The 18,505-nt window shown below is 47.2% G+C and overlaps 2 protein-coding genes across 7 annotated transcripts in view; one reads left to right on the top strand and one right to left on the bottom strand.

Annotated features, from left to right (window-relative positions):
- The first annotated feature begins 3,243 nt into the window (after window positions 1–3,243).
- On the top strand, window positions 3,244–11,619 carry AWAT2 (acyl-CoA wax alcohol acyltransferase 2). Its single transcript, XM_035288816.3, has 7 exons — window positions 3,244–3,385; window positions 8,697–8,807; window positions 9,148–9,218; window positions 9,460–9,664; window positions 9,899–10,073; window positions 10,737–10,936; window positions 11,152–11,619. Exons 1-7 carry the CDS (start codon window positions 3,301–3,303, stop codon window positions 11,304–11,306), a joined length of 1,002 nt encoding a protein of 333 aa, XP_035144707.1. The 5' UTR covers window positions 3,244–3,300; the 3' UTR covers window positions 11,307–11,619.
- Window positions 11,620–13,567: 1,948 nt separating this feature from the next.
- EDA (ectodysplasin A) overlaps window positions 13,568–18,505 on the bottom strand; it is a 440,412-nt gene continuing 435,474 nt past the window's right edge. For all 6 annotated transcript variants that reach the window (XM_008989432.4, XM_008989433.4, XM_078363537.1 and 3 more), the window contains exon 8: window positions 13,568–17,615. In XM_008989432.4, coding sequence (XP_008987680.1) covers window positions 17,364–17,615 — 252 coding nt within the window. In that variant the 3' untranslated portion in view covers window positions 13,568–17,363. The remainder of the gene's footprint in view (window positions 17,616–18,505) is intronic.

Raw genomic sequence — 18,505 nt, 5'->3', positions numbered from 1 at the left:
CCCTACTCTATCCTTCCCACCCCTTCTCTCAATGGCACCAATGGTGGCAACGTAAGTTTGAACACCATTTCACCGTTCACAAAGTGATCAGCCATCTGTTACTTCTCTGCATTCTCCCATGTCTGAGAGTGACCATTCATTATTTTCTATTTAGAAGTGAGGTGACCAAGCCTCAGAGACTTGCCCAGTGCCATACGGGCCAGGCCTCCATCCACTCAGGCATTTTCATAACAATTGTCAGTGAGTGGCCTATGTTAGGGGCTGGGCGCGTGAGAACAGTCGGACCCAGAACCACTCAATTCCTGCCCCTGAGAGCTCTGAGACCAGGATGGGAGAGTGAGGCATCAGGGACAGTGGGGACAGGGGACAGATGTGTGAAAAGGTGGGGACAGCACAGTTCCGCAAGGCCAGGCTTGATATACATGAGGCCCGTCTCAGGAGTGGATCTGTGGAGGGAGTGAAGTGCCTCTCAGCTTCAGGCCTTCTTATTCTCTGGTAGGCAGGTCTTCCTCTTTTTTCAAGCCACTGATGTCTCCACTTGCTACCTTGGTGCTGGCCGCGGAATTGTCCTGGGGCTCCACGCACTTGGCCAACAGCCCAAACCCAGCTGTGCCAAGGTGGCTTCTCCTTGGCAGGGAAGTGCAGATCCTTCCCACAGGGCCTTACAGAATGTTCTGCCTCTGCTTCACCCCCTTACTCCAACCCTTCTGCCAGGTGGTGTTTTGTGAAATTCCATGTTCATGGAGAATCCAATTACTTATCTCCATCTCCACTGCCACCAATCTGGTATGAGGCACCGTTATCTCTCACAGGGGATTATTGTCATAGCCCCTCAAAGGTTTCCTCCTTCTTCCCTACCCTTTAGCAACTTAAGTCATTCTGGCTCTTCTCTGCTCAAGCCCTACAGAGAATCCCCGTTTCAGTCAGAGTAGGCCGAGTCCTTATGTTGGCCTATAAGGCCCTCCATCAGTAGGCCTTTACCAGGATCTCTGCCCACTGCCCTCTCACCTACTCAGTTCGTCTCACTCATGTGACTCAAGTCTTCTTGCTGCTCCTCATGATCTGCCTGGGACACCTTATTTCAGGGGCTGTGCCCTTACTGTTTCTTTTGCCTAGAACATTCTCAATCTAAATTGCCACATTGCTTACCTCCTCATCTCCTTCAAGGCTTTGCCCAAATGCTACTTTCTCAGTGTGGCCTTCCTTGATCACTCCTTTTAAAATTGTGAAGTCTGTTCTCCCTGCCTGATCCCTTCCCACCGCCCAGCACTCTGCATCCCTCTTACTCTGCTCAAATGTTTTTTTCCCCGTAGGTTTTATCACCTTAGAATGCACTATAGAATTAGTTAATTAATTAATTTCTATTGTTTGTCTTCCTCCACCAGAATATACACTTCACAAAAGCATGGTTTTTTTAGTTTGTTTTGCTGCCTAGAACAGTGTCTGGCATATATTATGTCCCCGTAATAATTACATGTTGCGTTAAGACACCCTTCTAGTCTTCCACCCTTCTGTGTATTTGGCCCATAGGACACATCTGGCTAAATATGGTATCTTTGACACTCACAAATCTCCCATCACACACAGACATATACTTGGAGATGCCACTTACTAATGTGCATATATAAACATGTGTTGACAGCTTGATACATATTTGCCTTTGTACATAATATACTCACAGGCAAAGAGCACATGTACACATGTATGTGCATGAATAAAATCACGTTTGTAGAATTTCTCTTTTTGTTTGAGACAGAGTCTGCCTCCCAGGTTCAAGTGATTCTCATGCCTCATCCTCCCAAGTAGCTGGGATTATAGGCACATGCCACCATGCCCAACTTATTTTTTGTATTTTTAGTAGAGATGGGGTGTTGCCATATTGGCCAGGCTGGTCTCGAACTCCTGGCCTCAAGTGGTCCACCCACCTCAGCCTCCCAAAGCGCTGGGATTACAACATCAAACCACTGCATTCAGCCTGTAAAATTTATTTCTTATTATGACCTTGAGGGAACTCTTTTTTGTGAAATTCTATTATAAAAAATTCAAACCTACAAAATAGTTGAAAGATGTGTACAGTGAACACCCACCACCTAGATTGTACAGATAATATTTTGCCATGTTTTATTTATTACATATTTACCCATCAATACATTCCTTTATCCATCCATCAATATATTTACATGCCTTTCAAAGTAAATTGCAGACATCAGCATTCTTTTTTTTGTTTTGTTTTTTTAGAGACAGGGCCTCACTCTGTCACCCAGGCTGGAGTTCAGTGGCATGGTCATAGCTCACTGTAATCTCTAATTCCTGGCCTCAAGTGATCCTCCTGCCTTGGCCTCCCAAAGTGCTGGGATTACACGTGTGAGCTACCATGCCCAGCATAGTATTCTTTACCACTAAACACTTCAGAATGAATGAGAGTTCAACATTTGTTCACTATTGCGGTAAAATCCACAGGCAGTGAAATATACAAATTTTAAGTGTATACTCACTGAGTAATGAGGTTTTGATCTGTGTAACTCAAAGTCCTATCAAGATAGAGAATGTCACTGTTACCCCTAAAGATTTCCATCATGCCCCTTCTTAGTGAATACCCCAGCACAGGTAACCACTGCTCTGATTTGTTTCACTGTAGATTGGTTTTGCCTATTCTAAAATTTCATGTGCACAGAATAATATGTCCTAACATTTGTTTCTTCATTCAATAACAGATTTATCCAGTACCTATGATAGCTCACAGACATACATGTGATGTCTCTTCAATGTGAGTAATAAGTTCTCCCAGACTGACCAAAAATCTGAAGGTATTTCTAAGGCCTGGCCTATGACCTCCTCCCCTCTGCCCTCCAATCATGTTGTCACTGAGACACCATAGACAGCTGGGCCTCGGAAACAGAAATGCAAGTCCTGTGCCCCATTTGAGCCCTGGGCTCCTTCCTGCCCATCATGCTCCACTATCCAGACTGGCCCTGGAGGCCTCTTGCCAGCTGTACACCCACACTTACTAACTTCCCACACCAGGGCTTCATCTACATTTCTCTAGCCAGGTGTTCAAGTAAGTGTCGCAATCTCAGTCCAGGCCATGGGTAAAAGTACCAGTGGGAGGGCAACTGGAAGGAACTGGACAAGAATAGGCGTTATATGGTCCTGTAATTCTGTGGAGGGGTGGCACAGGGGCGGAGACTAGGTAGGGGTTGGGGAAGAAAACATGAAGAGAGGAAACACGACAGACTCCTGAGCAATCAGGGCTGGGCAGCGGAACAGTGCTTACCTGGAGCCACCGGAACCCTGGGCACAATGCTCTTGCCCTCTAAGAAGGACCTCAAGACTGCTCTGGAGGTCTTTGCTGTTTTCCAGTGGGCCCTCAGTGCCTTTCTTATTGGTGAGTCTTCAGCCTTTGGTAGGGTGACCAATCATCCTGGCTTGCCTGAGACTGAAGGATTTTAGGGTTGCAGGATGTTCAATGGTCAAGCTAGGGTTTTTCCAGTGAAACCAGGAAGATGGTTACACCAGCCTCTGGCCTGACCCACTTGGCCATGATATCTGTGGGATCTGTGAGTGTCCTTTTGGGCATGTATGTGTGCATATGGGTGTGTGCCTATGCAGGGGTGTGTATATGAATGTGTGTGCACATGTGCTTTGCTGCAATGTGAGCCCTCTTGGGTCTACATTGGGGTGTAGAGGGCATGTTTTGGGAATATGAGGAGCAGTTCCACTGAGGCTAGCCAAGGAAAAGGGCTTAGCTGCAATCACAGGGACTCAAGAAAACCACCAGTGAGAGACAGTTGGGCCAGGTGGCAGACCAAGGCTCTGGAAACCTCATCCAGGGGAATTCAACCATTTATCCATCCATGTCTTCCAACATCTACACCACAAACACATTGTGACAGTCATTTCTATGCTGACCACTATGTTCTAAATGCTGAAACAAATCATTACTGTGGGAAGGGGTCCTGGAAAACATTACCGCCTTTCTACCGGTTCAGATGAGTACTGGCTGGAATCAGGGACATGAATTAAGTGACCTTGTAAGCTATCTGGGAATAAAGAATGCAGGTAGGCCCTGGTGCACAGAGCTGGCACAGAGGCATGCCAGTGAATAGGGAGGGCAGGCATTCCTTACCTCACCTCACCTGTTTTCAAATTCCAGGTCTACTACTTACTATCTGTGCAATTGTTAGCAAGGTATTTATCCTTTCTGGGTCTTATTTTCCTCATTTGCAAAGTGGGGGAATTTAGGATGTATTAATCAGGATGGTCTAGGTATGCCATGGTGATAAATTTACCCTGTAATTTCAGTGGCTTAACCCAACAAATGTTTATTTCTTGTTCATGTTGAATGTCCAACATAGGTTGGTGGGAGTCACTGCTTACTGTGGACACTAATATTCAGGCTGATGGAGGCACCACCAAATTGTGTCACTGCAAAATGGGGCTTGAGGGATTACCGCAGTATGGGAGGGAAAGTGAATGGAGAACTCATCCGCAGTCCTTACTACCTCCACACAGAAGTGATAGGCAAGAAACCATGAACTGTCGCCTCATTTTGAACGTCCTTAATTGCTGATGAGATTGAACATCTTTTCATGTTTATCAGCAATTAGTATTTCTTTTTCTGTTAACTGCCCATTTATGGCCTCTGCCTGTTTTTCTCTTGAATTTGAGTTGACTCTTGAAGGACAAATAGGAAATAGGTGAAGAAAGGAAGAGCATTTGGGGCAGAGAGTGGGCAACATATGGAAAAGCCAGGATGTCAAAGGGCATATAATGTATTCAAGGAGCTGCCAGTGGTTAAGTGAGGTAGAGGGTGAGAAGTACAGAATTGGTGCTCAATATGTATTTACTGAATTACTGAATAAACAAACAAGAGAGGGAAGAAAGAAGAGACTGGAGAAACAGGCAGGGGACAGATTGTGTAAGGTTTTGTAAACCATAGAAAGGAGTTTGGACTTTTTATGAGGGCCATGTGGAGCCATAAGGGAGTTTGACACAGGATGATGGCGTCAGAGATTACTCTAGCTCTGTGAAGCAAACTGATTATAGGGAGATAGAAGTGAAATGGGGCAATGCCAAGTGGGAGGCTGTTGCAATAATTCAGATGGCAGTAGTTTGGACCAGGCCAGTAGTGATGGTGATGCAGATAAGAGGAAAGAAGAGGGGAGATTCAAGAAATTGGAGTAGAATTAATAGGATTTGAAGATGGGGGGCATGAGAAAAATGGAGGAAGCAAGACTGAGGGATCGGATCCCAGTGTGAGCTGGTGGGGAGAAGGGGCAAGTGGAGCAGAGAAGGGTTAAGGAGGAGAGTGGGTGAAAGGAGATGTATCCAGGGAGAAAATGGATTCAGAGGATTCTTAACTGGAGTTTGACTTTGGGGTATACAAACAGGTACAGAAAGGGCATGCAGAAGAGCTCTCGGTCTTGGCAGCAGATGTGGGCTGCAGGTGTTTGCCTCTTCCCCACTAGCTCACATAGGGTGACTGGGGCAATGGCCCTTCAGAGGCCTCTCCGCTCTTCAGTCTAGGAGTGCAATTGAATCCATTTGGACCCTAAAGGCCTTGAGAGAAGGCCCTCCCAATAAGTCAGGAAAATAGGGAGGATATTGGGATTTTAGTTCCCATCTTGCAGAGGAGAAACTGAGGTTCAGCAATGTCTTTGGTCACATACAATAAGTGGTAGATCCAAGATTCATCACATCACAGGGCACCCCACCTGAGGCCACACTTAAAAGATGTCACCAGCACTGCCTAAATTTGAGCAAAGCCTAAAGGAAACTGGCAGTGTCTTCTGGACTAGACCCATGCCTCTCTTTACTTCTTGAAGAAGTCAGTAGTGTCATATGGTGCTTATCAAAACCCTAAAACTGCTGGCCTTTGCTCCACTCTTAATTCTCTTCTCCAGAGGGAATGCTTTCCAACTTTGTGGGTTCTTTCTTCTGGGATTTACTTCCACATTTCGTTATTTGCTGATGTAACAATTTTAGACATTGTCTATTGACTTCCTAGTAGGGAAGATGAGAATTTGGCTGTATATACTATCACTAGAACTTCCTCTTCCCCATCCTCCCAAAATTGTTATACCACAGGTTTTGGTTAAATGCCTATGACTAGAAAATATGATTCATAATTGAGCTATTTAGTCACCAAGATTATGTTTCCTTTCCCGTGGAATTTCTTGTTTTCCCTGAAGTTAATAATTACCTAATTTTATTTTCTTTTTTTAATGTAATATTTTAAAATCAGTTTTTGAATCTAAATACTAAACATTTTACAGAAATAAAACTTTTTCCACTTAACATAAGGATTAAAAATATCTAATTCCAATCCTAGAAGTATCATAATTGCAATTTGACAAAATAATTTCAAAATTTATCTGGAAAAAGAAGCAGTTGAGACTGGAGAAGAGGCAGCACAGTTGTGAACGCTCCCTATTAAATGATGGGCAGAAAACCGTTACATAAAAAGCTTCACAGACTCTAGAATTCACAGATAAAATTATTGAGTACAGCTTGGGAGAGGGCTCACACCTGTAATCCTAGCACTTTGGGAGGCCAAGGCAGGCAGATCACCTGAGTTCAGGAGTTCGAGACTAGCCTGGCCAACATGGGGAAACCCCGTCTCTACTAAAGATACAAAAATTAGCCAGGTGTGGTGGTCCATGCCTGTGATCCTAGCTATTGGGAAGGTTGAGGCACAAGAACCACTTGAACCTGGGAGGCAGAGGTTGCAGTGAGCTTAGATTACAGCACTGTACTCCAACCTGGGCAACAGAGCAATAAAAAAATTATTGAGTACAATGGTCTTGAAACAGACATGCAAATTTAACATTTCATAGTAAAACATCCTAAAGCCATATAGGAGATGGGTTTCTTACCACAAAGTATTAAGAAAATCATTCAGAAAGAAAGTCTAGTTGTAGCCATACCATACACTGAAATGAATTGTAGTTAATTGCCTGGTTTTACATTTCTTTTGTTATCTATTAGAAATCTGTTATCACGAATTCATCTTCTGAATGTCTGCAGACATGTCAATCTCTCAGTATGGGCACACGTGGCAAGAATCTAAGTCCCCGCATCCTTTCATTTCCTTGAGAACATCGCTGCTGGAACTCAGCGTCTTCCTGTTACAATTTGGCCTTATGCACAGCTGTCACCTCCAGGGCCCTTGAGGCACCTTGGGTGCAAAATTTAAGAAGGTGCTCACTCTCAGGACTATACAAGTGATGGGCCACTACTTGCATGGCCTGAGAGTGAGTTTCTTGCTCAATGTTGTGTCCTGGGCACCTTGCTCACCTCTCTCTAACCCTGGCCCTGCTTGCTGCCTTCCTTCGTTGGGTCCTTTTTTTCCTGTATCCTATACCTTCCTCTTTCTTGGTATACTTCCTCATTTTGGTGAAGCACATTCTCCAGCAGTTTTCTGAGACAGGAATGTGGGAGACAAATTATCTGACGCTGTGTGTATCTGAAATTACCTTTATTCCACTTCTATACTTGATTAATAATTTGGCTGCATATATAATATCTTAGCTGTGCTAGTGTAAGTATTTGAGTCTAGAATCTGTTTGGTTCAATTTTTCAGGGAATAATCCTCCTATCATCCAGTTGTGTAGGGGAGGAGAGGGAGCCTGGGGTTCTAACTAATTCCTTTGCAGACTTTCAACCAATCCTCCAGTTTTTCTAGCCCTGTGCCTCATCCCTGCCTCTTGTGACACCTAATGCCTCCAAATTTTGAGTCTTTCCTAGATTCTCCAGTGCAAACAGGCTCACTTCTTGTAGGCATCCCCTTGCAGGTAACTAGATTTTAATTTTTTTTGTTCTAAGTCAGTTACCCCCTCCTCCATCTGCTTTCCTACACGCAAATGTCTTGTTGATATCTCTTATCTGCTGTTGGCATCTCATTAATTCTCTTTCTCCTTGTGTATCTGTATTAAAAAATTTTTTTTAATGATAATTTTCATGGAGCTCCAGCAAGAACTCAAGGCAAAAGCTTGTGTTCAACATGTGATGTTCAATTAGAAGTGTTCTGTCTGTTCTAACCTTTTATTGTCCCACTTTCCCAAACAATCTTACCTACAGCTGCCTTAAAAATTGAGTCCAGTAATAATTCTGAGTGTGGCTCCCTATAACTCATCTCTAGTAACTCTTCACAACTATGCTAACCTACAGTGTTCCTATCTTATTGCCCAGTAGCGTATTCTATTCCGGTTTGTATTTTTCTTTGTTTTCCATCTTGTGTGCTCCCAACCGGGCTAAAGGTAGGTCTTTGCTTTCCTTGCTATTCCCTTCACTGATGCCTCAGAGAGAAGATATGGAGAGGAGGATGTGAATTGGGGGAAAACTGTTCCAGGATTCCCCACCTCTGGTAGCCCACCACTGGTTCACTGCCATTGAAAACACTGCAGGCAGAGCCCAGTGCAGTGCTGGAGCAGGAAGGAGAGGGCTTACAGTGTGAAGCTCAGCTGGGGAGGAAGACACCTTGCCTTCTAGACCTGAATCAGGTTCCCAAGGCCAGATAGGAGAGGGGGCTGTAGACACGGGCAGGTGGGCCAGGTGCTGGGATGAAGAAGTGAGAGTGTTGAGTGGGCATGGGTGAGAGAGAGTGTGTGTGACCTTGGGGTGGACAGAACTCCAGAGAGAGGGTAAGTGCGAAGGACTGCTTGAAATTCATTAACTTTGGGCTGGGCTTCCTGCAGTAACAACTTTGATCGTTGTCAACCTCTACCTGGTGGTATTCACACAATACTGGCTTGTCACTGTGCTTATTCTCACCTGGCTGGCTTTTGACTGGAAGACCCCCGAGCGAGGTAAGGGTCCTCCTGGTGCTGTGATGGACATGTCACATGCTCTTTCCCCTTTTCTCATCACAATCCTGAGAGACTCTGGCCAATTCCCAGGCAACCCTTCAGCCTGTCCATTCCTGGGCTAGAGAGGCTGAGGGAAGGTGGTAGAAAGGCCCAGATCAGAACTGGAGTAGGTTAGGGAGGGGCAGCTAGTGAAGCAGAAGCTAGGCCTGTCCTAAATTGCCCTGATGTGCCCACCTCGGTTGCCACGTCAGAGGCCAGGAAACAGCATGGAGTGAGAGCACCCTGGGGCAGGCCCGCAGTGGGAATGGGCAAAGCTTGGCTGTATTGCCTCTGTTTTCAGGTGGCCGCCGGTTTAACTGTGTGAGGAACTGGTGCCTGTGGAAACACTACTGCGATTACTTCCCTCTCAAGGTCAGTAGCCCCAGGTCCCCACTCGGACCTGGGTCCAACTCTGACTTCAGTGCTAGCAGTTGGGTCAGGCTAGGGGTGGAGGGTGTCATTCACATTGAGGCTCTTGAGAATGACGCCCCCTGGAGTTGTACATTGGGCAACCTGCATGGCCAGCCCTAGCAGTCCTTTTCCTTTCAGGTCTGGCCAAAAGAGGAGTTCTCTACCCTGGGGATAGCCCTCCTGATTCTACTTTCTTCCACAGCTTCTGAAGACTCATGACATCTCCCCCAACCGCAACTACATCCTTGTCTGCCACCCTCATGGGATCTTGGCCCATACATGGTTTGGCCACTTTTCCTCAGAAGGCTCCGGCTTCTCGAAGACGTTTCCTGGCATCACCCCTTACATACTCACACTGGGAGCCTTTTTCTGGATGCCTTTCTTCAGAGACTATCTAATGGCTACAGGTGAGTTGGCTCCTAGGACACAAAGCCAAAGAAAAAATGACTCCCCAAGGGAGAAGTATAGGGGGATGCATGACAGCAAGGCGAGCTTCTGATCCCCTCTGGTCTGAAACAGTTATCATAGGCTCACCTGCCTGATGTGAGGCTCCTTGCGCTCCCCCTCCTTTGAAGCAGTAGGGAGGAAATGTAGGGGTTTGGGAAGTGGCCAATGGCTGTTTGGCTTTTTCTATCCCCCAGGGGCCTGCTCTGTGAGTGAATCCTCCATGGACTTTCTGCTGACTCATAAAGGCACAGGCAACATGCTCGTTGTGGTGGTTGGTGGCCTGGCTGAGTGCAGATACAGCCTGCCAGGCTCTTCCACCCTGTTCTTGAAGAACCGGTCTGGCTTTGTGCGCATAGCACTTCAGCATGGGTAAGGGCAGCTCCAGTCCAGGCTGGGGGAGGGAATCCAAAAGTGTAGCAGGGAAAGAAGAGGGGGTTTTGAGGAAAGGACATCCACAGAGAGAGGAGGAAGTATACAATACATTCTTATTAACTATGGTCATCAGAAAGACAATTTTTATTTGTTAATTAAAAAATAAATAATTAAAAGAAAAAAGGGAGGAGGAAGGCTGCTTCTGGGTTGACGAGCTTGAGCCAGATCCTGGAGGCATTTCTGCTGAAGCAGAAAGGGCAAAGTGCCAGCCCTAAGTCTGTTGTCTCTCACAACAGCCTCTCATCTGGGCTGGTCCCTCTATACAAGGGGACTGGCAACAATCCTGTCTGAGAGAGAGCCAAGCTTAGTTTGTATGTCAAAACTGTCATAACCGTTGGGTCTTACCTTCTAGTGTTTCAGACCCAGGGATTCCCAGGAGGGTCTGGGCTTGCCTCCTCCTTTAGCTTACTGCTGCTTTGCCCCCACAGGCAGCCAGAGGTAGGCCGTGGAGCCTCCACACTCAACTTGGACCTAGGCACATCTGGGATGGGGTCTGGGAAGCCTGTAGTCAGACTTAGGGATCACGGGCCATCAGTGTTTCTGGCATTCAACAAGGTCCCTACCTTTTTGGGCTTTATGGGACATATTTTTGCTCTGCAGGGTGGCTCTAATACCTACGTATGCGTTTGGAGAGACAGACCTCTATGATCAGCACATTTTCACTCCTGGGGGCTTTGTCAACCGCTTCCAGATGTGGTTCCGGAGTATGGTACACGTCTACCCTTGTGCTTTCTACGGTCGTGGCTTCACCAAGAACTCTCGGGGCCTTTTGCCCTATGCACTGCCTGTAACCACCATCGGTGAGTGGGCCTTTTTGCTGGCAGCCTCAGTCTAGGACACGGGATCCAGCTCTAAGGCTGAACCTCAGCCCTGACTCAGAGGCAGGGAGCTGGCTAGGATGAGTGGCAGCTTTGAGGTGAGGATGGGGAGAGCCTGGGCTTGAGACCTGGGGTCCATTCTGAGGAATGAGGTATTCTGATGCTTTTCTCTTTTCCTTCACTGTCTCACCTGGCAGTCGGGGAGCCTCTACAAATGCCCAAGATTGAGAATCCAAGCCGGGAGATTGTGGCTAAATATCATGCACTTTATATTGAAGCCTTATGTAAACTGTTCGACCAGCATAAGACCAAGTTTGGCTTCTCAGAGACCCAGGAGCTGGCGATAATTTGACACACATCCCCAGCAGCCTTCAGCCTGGTGGGAAGGTATGGACCCAGTGAGAACAGGAGAACAAAAGTCACCTGTGGGGCCCCCGCTCCTGATTTGACCAGTCCTGGCTGTTCATTTGCTTGTTTCCTGCACTCCTTTTCCCACTTCATTTCTTTTTCCTTCCAGCTCTTCTCTGCCCTTTTCTTGCAGCTACAGGAGAGATAGTCCCAAGAAACAGGGAAGAGCCTAGGGCAGAGGTGCCCAGAAGGCACTTTGGCACCAGCATTGAGGGAAACAACGGACAAAATAAAAATCCCATCTTCTGATATGCCGTCTGCACCAACCACTCTGTTTTGAGGGATCTGGGATCCCTGTGCATGTCTCTCTTTCTCTAGGTCTCAAACAGCCCCATCTCCTGGCATTAAGACTCCTGTAGGACTGGGGCCTTGAGAGCCTGTGGGCTTGGAGTTCAAGCTCCACCAATTTCAAGCCATGTGACTTTGGGGCAATCAGTCACCTCTGAGCCTCCTTTCTTCATCTATAAAATGAGACTAACAATCTGTCCACTGCCTACCTCAAAGGCTTTTGGGAAGTTCAAACAATATAGGATGTGATTGAACTTTGTAAACTGGAGAGCTACACCAAGCATTTTCTTCTCCAATCATTTTACCCATTTCCTGTCCCTGAAAAAACAATGCCCTAAATACCCTTTGCTACCTACTAGCCCACACTCAGTTTCCACCTCATAAAGCTGTAACAGAATAGGTTGGGCTCAGGCCTAATTTTCTCTGATGTTCCCTCAGCAACTTGCCTATACTTGCCTGGCCCTGTAATTCTGCCCTTTATTTGAGAATCAGCCAGTCTGCTCAGGATGGAAATGAGGCGCCTGGCTTTTAGCAGCCATAAAGAACTCTCCTTCTGAATGGCAAGTCTCTGACTCTTGGTCCAATGGCTGTTGCATTGACAGGTTCAAAATTTGGCTCACAGACCCATCATTCCATCCCTCTCATGTGGGTGCCATTTGGTCCAATGATTTACCTGCATTACATTCATCAATTTGGTCTACAACATCCTGTGTGTTTATTGCAGTATGAGCTGCTGCCTCTGCCCTGGGTGCCTGCCTCATGTAATGATTTGTATACAGTGGGCAAAGACATGCTTCTGCTTTTCTGCTGTCTTTGTTACTTGTTGTGCCAGAAATTACATTTTCCCTGAGCTTCCATAAGGTGTTTTTAAACAGTCTGCAGCTTTCCTGTGACTGGTTTCCTTACAAAAAAAAAAAACCTCTAAGGTGGCCAGAGGACCAGCCTGGGCTCCAACACCCAGCCCATGTACACCTGGCCATTGCAGATTTGTTGCAGCCTACTGTGTGCACATTGCTCCACCTATATGATGGTGGTGGGTGGGGGGCGAGGGATCAAAGGCTGCTGGGGTTGTGAAAAGTGCCAGAGCTCTCTTGAGCTACATGTTCTTGAGCTACTATCTGGTCTTCTTCCCGTGAGTCTCTTCCTTATTGATTTTAGCTCAGGATGGATGAAGGGGGAAATAGGCAAATACTGCTTTTCCACGTAACGGTAGACAAGCAGCCTCGGCTGGGAAGGAATCAGACCAGTCTGACAAAGTTACTAGTTGGGTGACCCTGGGTGAGCTTCTTCAATTCTTTAAGTGTTGGTTTCCTCATCTGCAAAATGAGGAGCTGGAGGCTGGGTCTACCCAAGCTATTTGGGGCCCAGGCCTGAAGTATCTTTTGTAGACGCCACATTCTTAAGCTGAGAGTGACTCAGTTCTGTGTTTCGCTGCCCCAGGACAATGTTCCTTTTGGCAGGACATCTAGCCTACCAGTCATGTGGTCACAGAAGGCAAGGCAAGCTTGTCTAACCTGTAGCCTACAGGCCGCATGCAGCCCAGGATGGCTTTGAATGGGGCCCAACACGAATTCATAAACTTTCTTAAAACATTATGAGAATTTTTTGTGATTTTTTTTTAGGCTCATCAGCTATTGTGTTAGTATATTTTACGTGTGGCTCAAGACATTTCTTCTTCTTCCAATGTGGCCCAGGGAAGCCAAAAGATTGCACACCCTGACCTAAGGTAATGCAGATGCAGGAGTGTGGTCTGGGACATGGAGAGGATGTGGGATGTTCCAACAGGAAATTCAGACCATCTTCCTTCTGTCGCCACCTCTGAAATGGGTGTCTTGGTCCTTCCCCTAGCTCATGTGTGGCATCATTTGCAAAGAAGCCCCTAACATGTAGGAAATGTTCGCAGTGATTTCAAGAACAGACGGGGAAAGCGCTTTATTTGCAAAGAATAAACCATTAATTTACACAAACTTACATCCCAGTTTATATACATTATATATAGTTTATATACACAGTATCTCACACTGGATGCTGACCCCCAAAAGCAGCATTGGGCCTGCTCCAGGCCATTCTCACAACAAAGCCCACCCCCCAATCCCAGCTGGAGGAATAAAGAAATGACACACTGAAAGTCCTCCTGGAGAATCCTGAAATTAATTAAAAGACAAAATCAGCTTTGTTCTTTGTGCTCACAGGGCCTAGGGGAGCCTCCAGGTAGGGATGGGTCCTGAGGCAGCATTACAGTAGCCTAAGGACTTGCTGGTACCGGGCCAGTCTCTGCTTTCCAGTCTAGAGGCTGGAGCTGGGAGAATGCCTTGGGAGGAGGAAGAGCTGCAGCTGCTCTCTCCCTGCCTGGCCAGGCTCCTGAATGGGGCCAAGCACTTCCAGCCTGGAGTCTGTGGGTAGAAGAAAGAAGACAGCTGTGTAGGACAGGAACTGCTCTACCTCCTCACTCTGCTGAGTCTGGAGGTTGGGGCTTGCTCACCACTTGGGGTAGGTCATCTTCCCTCTCTGGGCCTCAGTTTCTGCATAAGTAACATAGGGTGGAATGTAGGTTGGGCTAGATTCCCTCTAAGGGCCTTTTTAGCTCTACATTTCTCTGAATCTATTTGCATCCACAGGAAGTTACATAAACACACACACTCATAAATGGATTAAAGTCTTCGTTTACCTCCAGGGTTCCTAGCTCTTTCCTGTTCAGCAAAAGAAATTTGGCTCAGGATGGATGAAGGGGGAAATAGGCAAATACTACTTTTCTAGGTAACCAGTAGTGAAGCAGTCTCTGCCAGCTGTCTTCTGTGCCAGCTTGGCTGTTGAAGCCCAAGTAGCTGGCAGAGACTCCTGCCATGCAATTCTCCTTCAGACCTCTGTCATCTGCTTGCCCACAAATGTCCTCATCCCATTCTCCATGCTAGCCTGGGTCCTCTGGCAAACTCACACCAGCATAATTCCAAACTGCACATTTATTTCCACATTCTCTCATCTGTAAATTGCTTCGTCACTTTGCCAGTGACTTAGCAGCAATAGGGCTCCCCAGCTACCTATTGCTTCCCTCATCATCCCTTGCTCTCTAGAGTTCCTTTGGAAGGTTCAGAAAGAATCAAGAGTCCAGTGAAAATCCTATTTCCTTTGTCATCCCCTCCATGTCTGGAGCACAACTAGGAAGACTTTTCCTTCTCTCTCCTCACACCCTTCTGGCCTCAGAACCGGTCCTCTTTTAGGTCTTCCCTCCATCTTTGAGAGACCCTGGTAGTATCAAAATCTCAAAGGTATGGAGGAAAGAGATAAGGAGTCACACTAGTAGTTGTGGGAAGGGGGCTGGCTCCTGTAAGCTGTCTGTAGGGTAATGAAAGGAGAACCTTTCCCACAGCAGGGGCTCCACACACGATGGTTGGGTGGTTCCTTGGATGGGTGAAAGAACATAAAGGCCACCAGTTCTGTGGGTCCCAGAGGTGTGCTACTTCAACATGGTGCCAGGAAGATTCTTCTGAACATAAGAGCTCTAAGGATGATGGCTGTTTCCCAAAGAAATGTCTCACTCTTTTTTCCACAGAGCCCCTGGCAGCCAAGAGGACAGGTATTACCACTGAGGAATAAAAATTGGCATCTCTGGGTTTCTCCCTAGAACCCTCAAGAATTTCAGTTCCAAATTACCACTTTTATTCATTCTCTCTAGACCTCAAATTCCATACAATGCTGTGGTGTAATGGAACAGCTGTGGAGTCAGACCTGGCTGAAGCCCCAGGTCTGTGACTTAAATTGGTCAATGCACTTAACTCCTCTGAGCCTCATCTAAACAATGATGTTTGTCATATTATCAGCCTTGCCTTCTTCAAAGATTATAAAAGATAAATTATTTTCCAAACATGGAGAGGTTCTTGTGGGTTCCTGCTACAACTGCAGACTGTCCAAGGCACTTTATAGGAGTTAGGGCCAGATACATGCCTGGAGTTCACCTCACCTTGGGCTGCAAGGCTGTCGTTAGCAACCAGACAATGGAGGCCTAGTCCATCTCCTTTCACCCTGACCCTTGAAGGTCCAAGCAGTGTGGTTGCTTAGAAAGGGAAGGCACAGCTGAGAAATAAGTATCTGCTGTTCTTGGTGGATTTCAGCTGCCTGAAGGAACTTATTCCCCATCTCCTGAAAAGGAAACACATTTCAGGAGCAAGAGGAGCAGACTGTACAAGGCTGGCCTTCCTAGGTTTGGGCTGGACCTAGCACCCAGAAGCCAGGCTGAGCCCAGGCAGTTTGTAGTAAGGCCCATGACGGTCTATCATATGATCCAGTGGGAAGCTTGGGGTTTAGGGGAAGGTGCATTTGGACCTGAACTAGGGAGCAGATCCCTGCCCAGTGCCTAGATACTGGCTTCTCCTGAGCCTGGCTTCAAGGGAGCAGCATGAGCAATCTGCAGTGACCATGCTCTGCTGTGGCTTTTTGAAGCCAGAGTGAAGAAAGATTGGGTCAGTATGGCATCAGCTGCTGGTCTTTCAGGTAAAGTCTGGCCTAATGTTCACTTGGGTTGCAGCAAACTTGAACAAAATCCCTCTGTCCTATCCTCACCTCTTGCCCTATCTGGGCCAGGTAAAAAGGCTCTACCTTGCTAATGCCCAGGAGCAGTCTATGGTTTGGGAATTTAGAAGGCTGTGGTGAGGGCTACCTGCTAAGAGTCACAAATATTAGAACTTGAAGGGACTTCTGGAGGTCATCCAGTCCAACCCTTTGTCCCCAGACAGAATTCGATTAGGATTGGATGAAAAACATTTGTACTGCTTAATAAATGGAAAATTCTTTTTGTGCCCAGGTAAACTAAAGAATATCCCAGACTCGCATGAGCACAGATCCCAGGTTAGTCACCTGTCTCAGACAGAGGTAGGCTCTGTGGAGAAAGAAGACATGAGTTCTAGTTGAGCTGGGAATGGGGACAACTGGAAGGGGACCCCAGGGAGTTTTCTGAGTGTGGAGCACAGCTGTAAACAAAATGAGAGACATGTGACCCATGTACAGATTCAGGTTCTTATGCAGGCAGGTTTGTGTCCATTCCCCGTGACTATTATAAGGCAGAGCGAACTTCCCCTTCCCAAAGCCCAGCAAGCTGCCACAATGTGGGTGTCAGCTGGAGTGGGAAGACCCTCCTGCAGGCCACAGTGCAGAGCAGAAAGAACATTCCCACTGCCAAGGATGCTCTCTTGGCAGGTTTCTCTCGTGGTCTCTGCTAAAAGCACCTGCCTTTCCCTCCCTGGCCTTCTTAGGCTGCAATGCTCCCTTCCCACTCTGCCCCTGCCACCACCCTACCCAAGAGAGGAGCAGCAGCCCCCTTGGGGTCAGATGTCCACCCCCAGAGTCTGGAGTGCACTTTTGCTTTCTCTGACCTGCTGCTCTGGATCCTCATTTTAGTGCAACGAACAATAGATCTGATCACAGGGACCTCGGGGTTGAAGAGTCATGCCGTAAGTCTGTCAACATGGAACCAAAGAAGAAGGTTCTGCTTCATGTAAACCCTGGGGCTCCATCCACTGTCCTGTTAAGTCAAGATCATTCTGGAAAGTCAAGCAGGATTTGTCACCCTGGAGTCACTAGGGAATAAATAGCACTGGGGCATTTCTCTCTGCGGCTGCAACACAAATATACCTCACTCCACAGCAGCACTTGGAGGTTCTGAGAGTCCTGGCTCCCAGACCCAGGGAAGGGGCATGGACAGAGGCAAAATGGGGGGAATCTAAGATGCAGGGGCTTCACCCAGCCTGATGGCCCCAAAGAAGGTGGTGTGCTTGCTCATGTTGATGGAGATGTCAGCATGCACCATCTTCACGGCGATCTTCTGCCGGGCCTTAAGGAGGCAGACGCCTGCGGTATAGCAAGTGTTGTAGTTGGTCTTGCCCGTCTCGATGCTGCGTGTGCACTGCAGGAAGGGCTTCTCATCCACCACCACCTCATAGCTGGCAAAGTCAGTGAAGTTGATGTAGTATACCTGAGTGAGAGGCAACAAGAAGGGATTGGGGAAGAGAGGAAAAAGAGGGTGGGGGACCCTCCCTGTGGTGAATTGACAGAACCTTCTCAGATGAGCTGCCAGCATACCCCATGGATGGGGCAGAGCCAAGTGAAGGCATGCTAGCTAGCCAACAGGAAAGGCAGGGTGATGGGCTGATGCATTGTCTTTCCCTTAGTCCATGGGGCTCAGCTGGCTGAGCAAAGCTTTCTTACAACAGCACACCTGTCATAAACTCTGTGAGGCTAAGAACCATGCCCTATTTGCAGTTTTGCCATGCCCTGTCCTGCTCCACCCCCACCCCGCCTCAGCCCTGACATGAAGCAGAGCACTCTGCATATAGCAGGTGTGGACACAGTGCCATAGACACAAACTGACTTCCACTCTTGAGCCCCACGGACTATTTGTAGAGAAACTTAGAAGTGACTGATTCCCCAGAGAAGGCACATAACAGCTTGCAATTTCTTCAGCTCCTTAACAGAAGCTTATTCATCTTGTACCACCCCTCCCCTGCACCTGGACTCCCCTCACTGATTCACAGTGCCCCTTGGGCCTCCCATTTTATGATTGAGGAAACAGGTCTAGAGAGATGGAGAGCTAGCAACTGCAAACAAGACAAAGAATTTGGAAAAACTCAGGCCCCTAACTTTGTGGCCCGAAGAAAACACTAACTTACGCGCAGTGGCCTAATGCCATGGGGATTTTCCCAGCCTGCATGGGCCACTCCCAATTCTCTCCTAGGTTGAAGAAATTATTTTTTTCATCCTTCACTACCCTTGTCCATTATACCTTACCCCAAGCTTTGATACCCGCCTTGCTGCACCACGTGGAGCTTAGCTCATAGGACATCGGGTTATGCCCATGTGCCCCAT

Source organism: Callithrix jacchus, chromosome X (genome assembly GCF_049354715.1).
Source record: "Callithrix jacchus isolate 240 chromosome X, calJac240_pri, whole genome shotgun sequence".
NCBI lineage: Eukaryota > Metazoa > Chordata > Mammalia > Primates > Cebidae > Callithrix > Callithrix jacchus.
The sequence above is the reverse complement of the archived record's forward strand: the minus strand, read 5'-3'. Positions and strand labels throughout refer to the sequence as shown.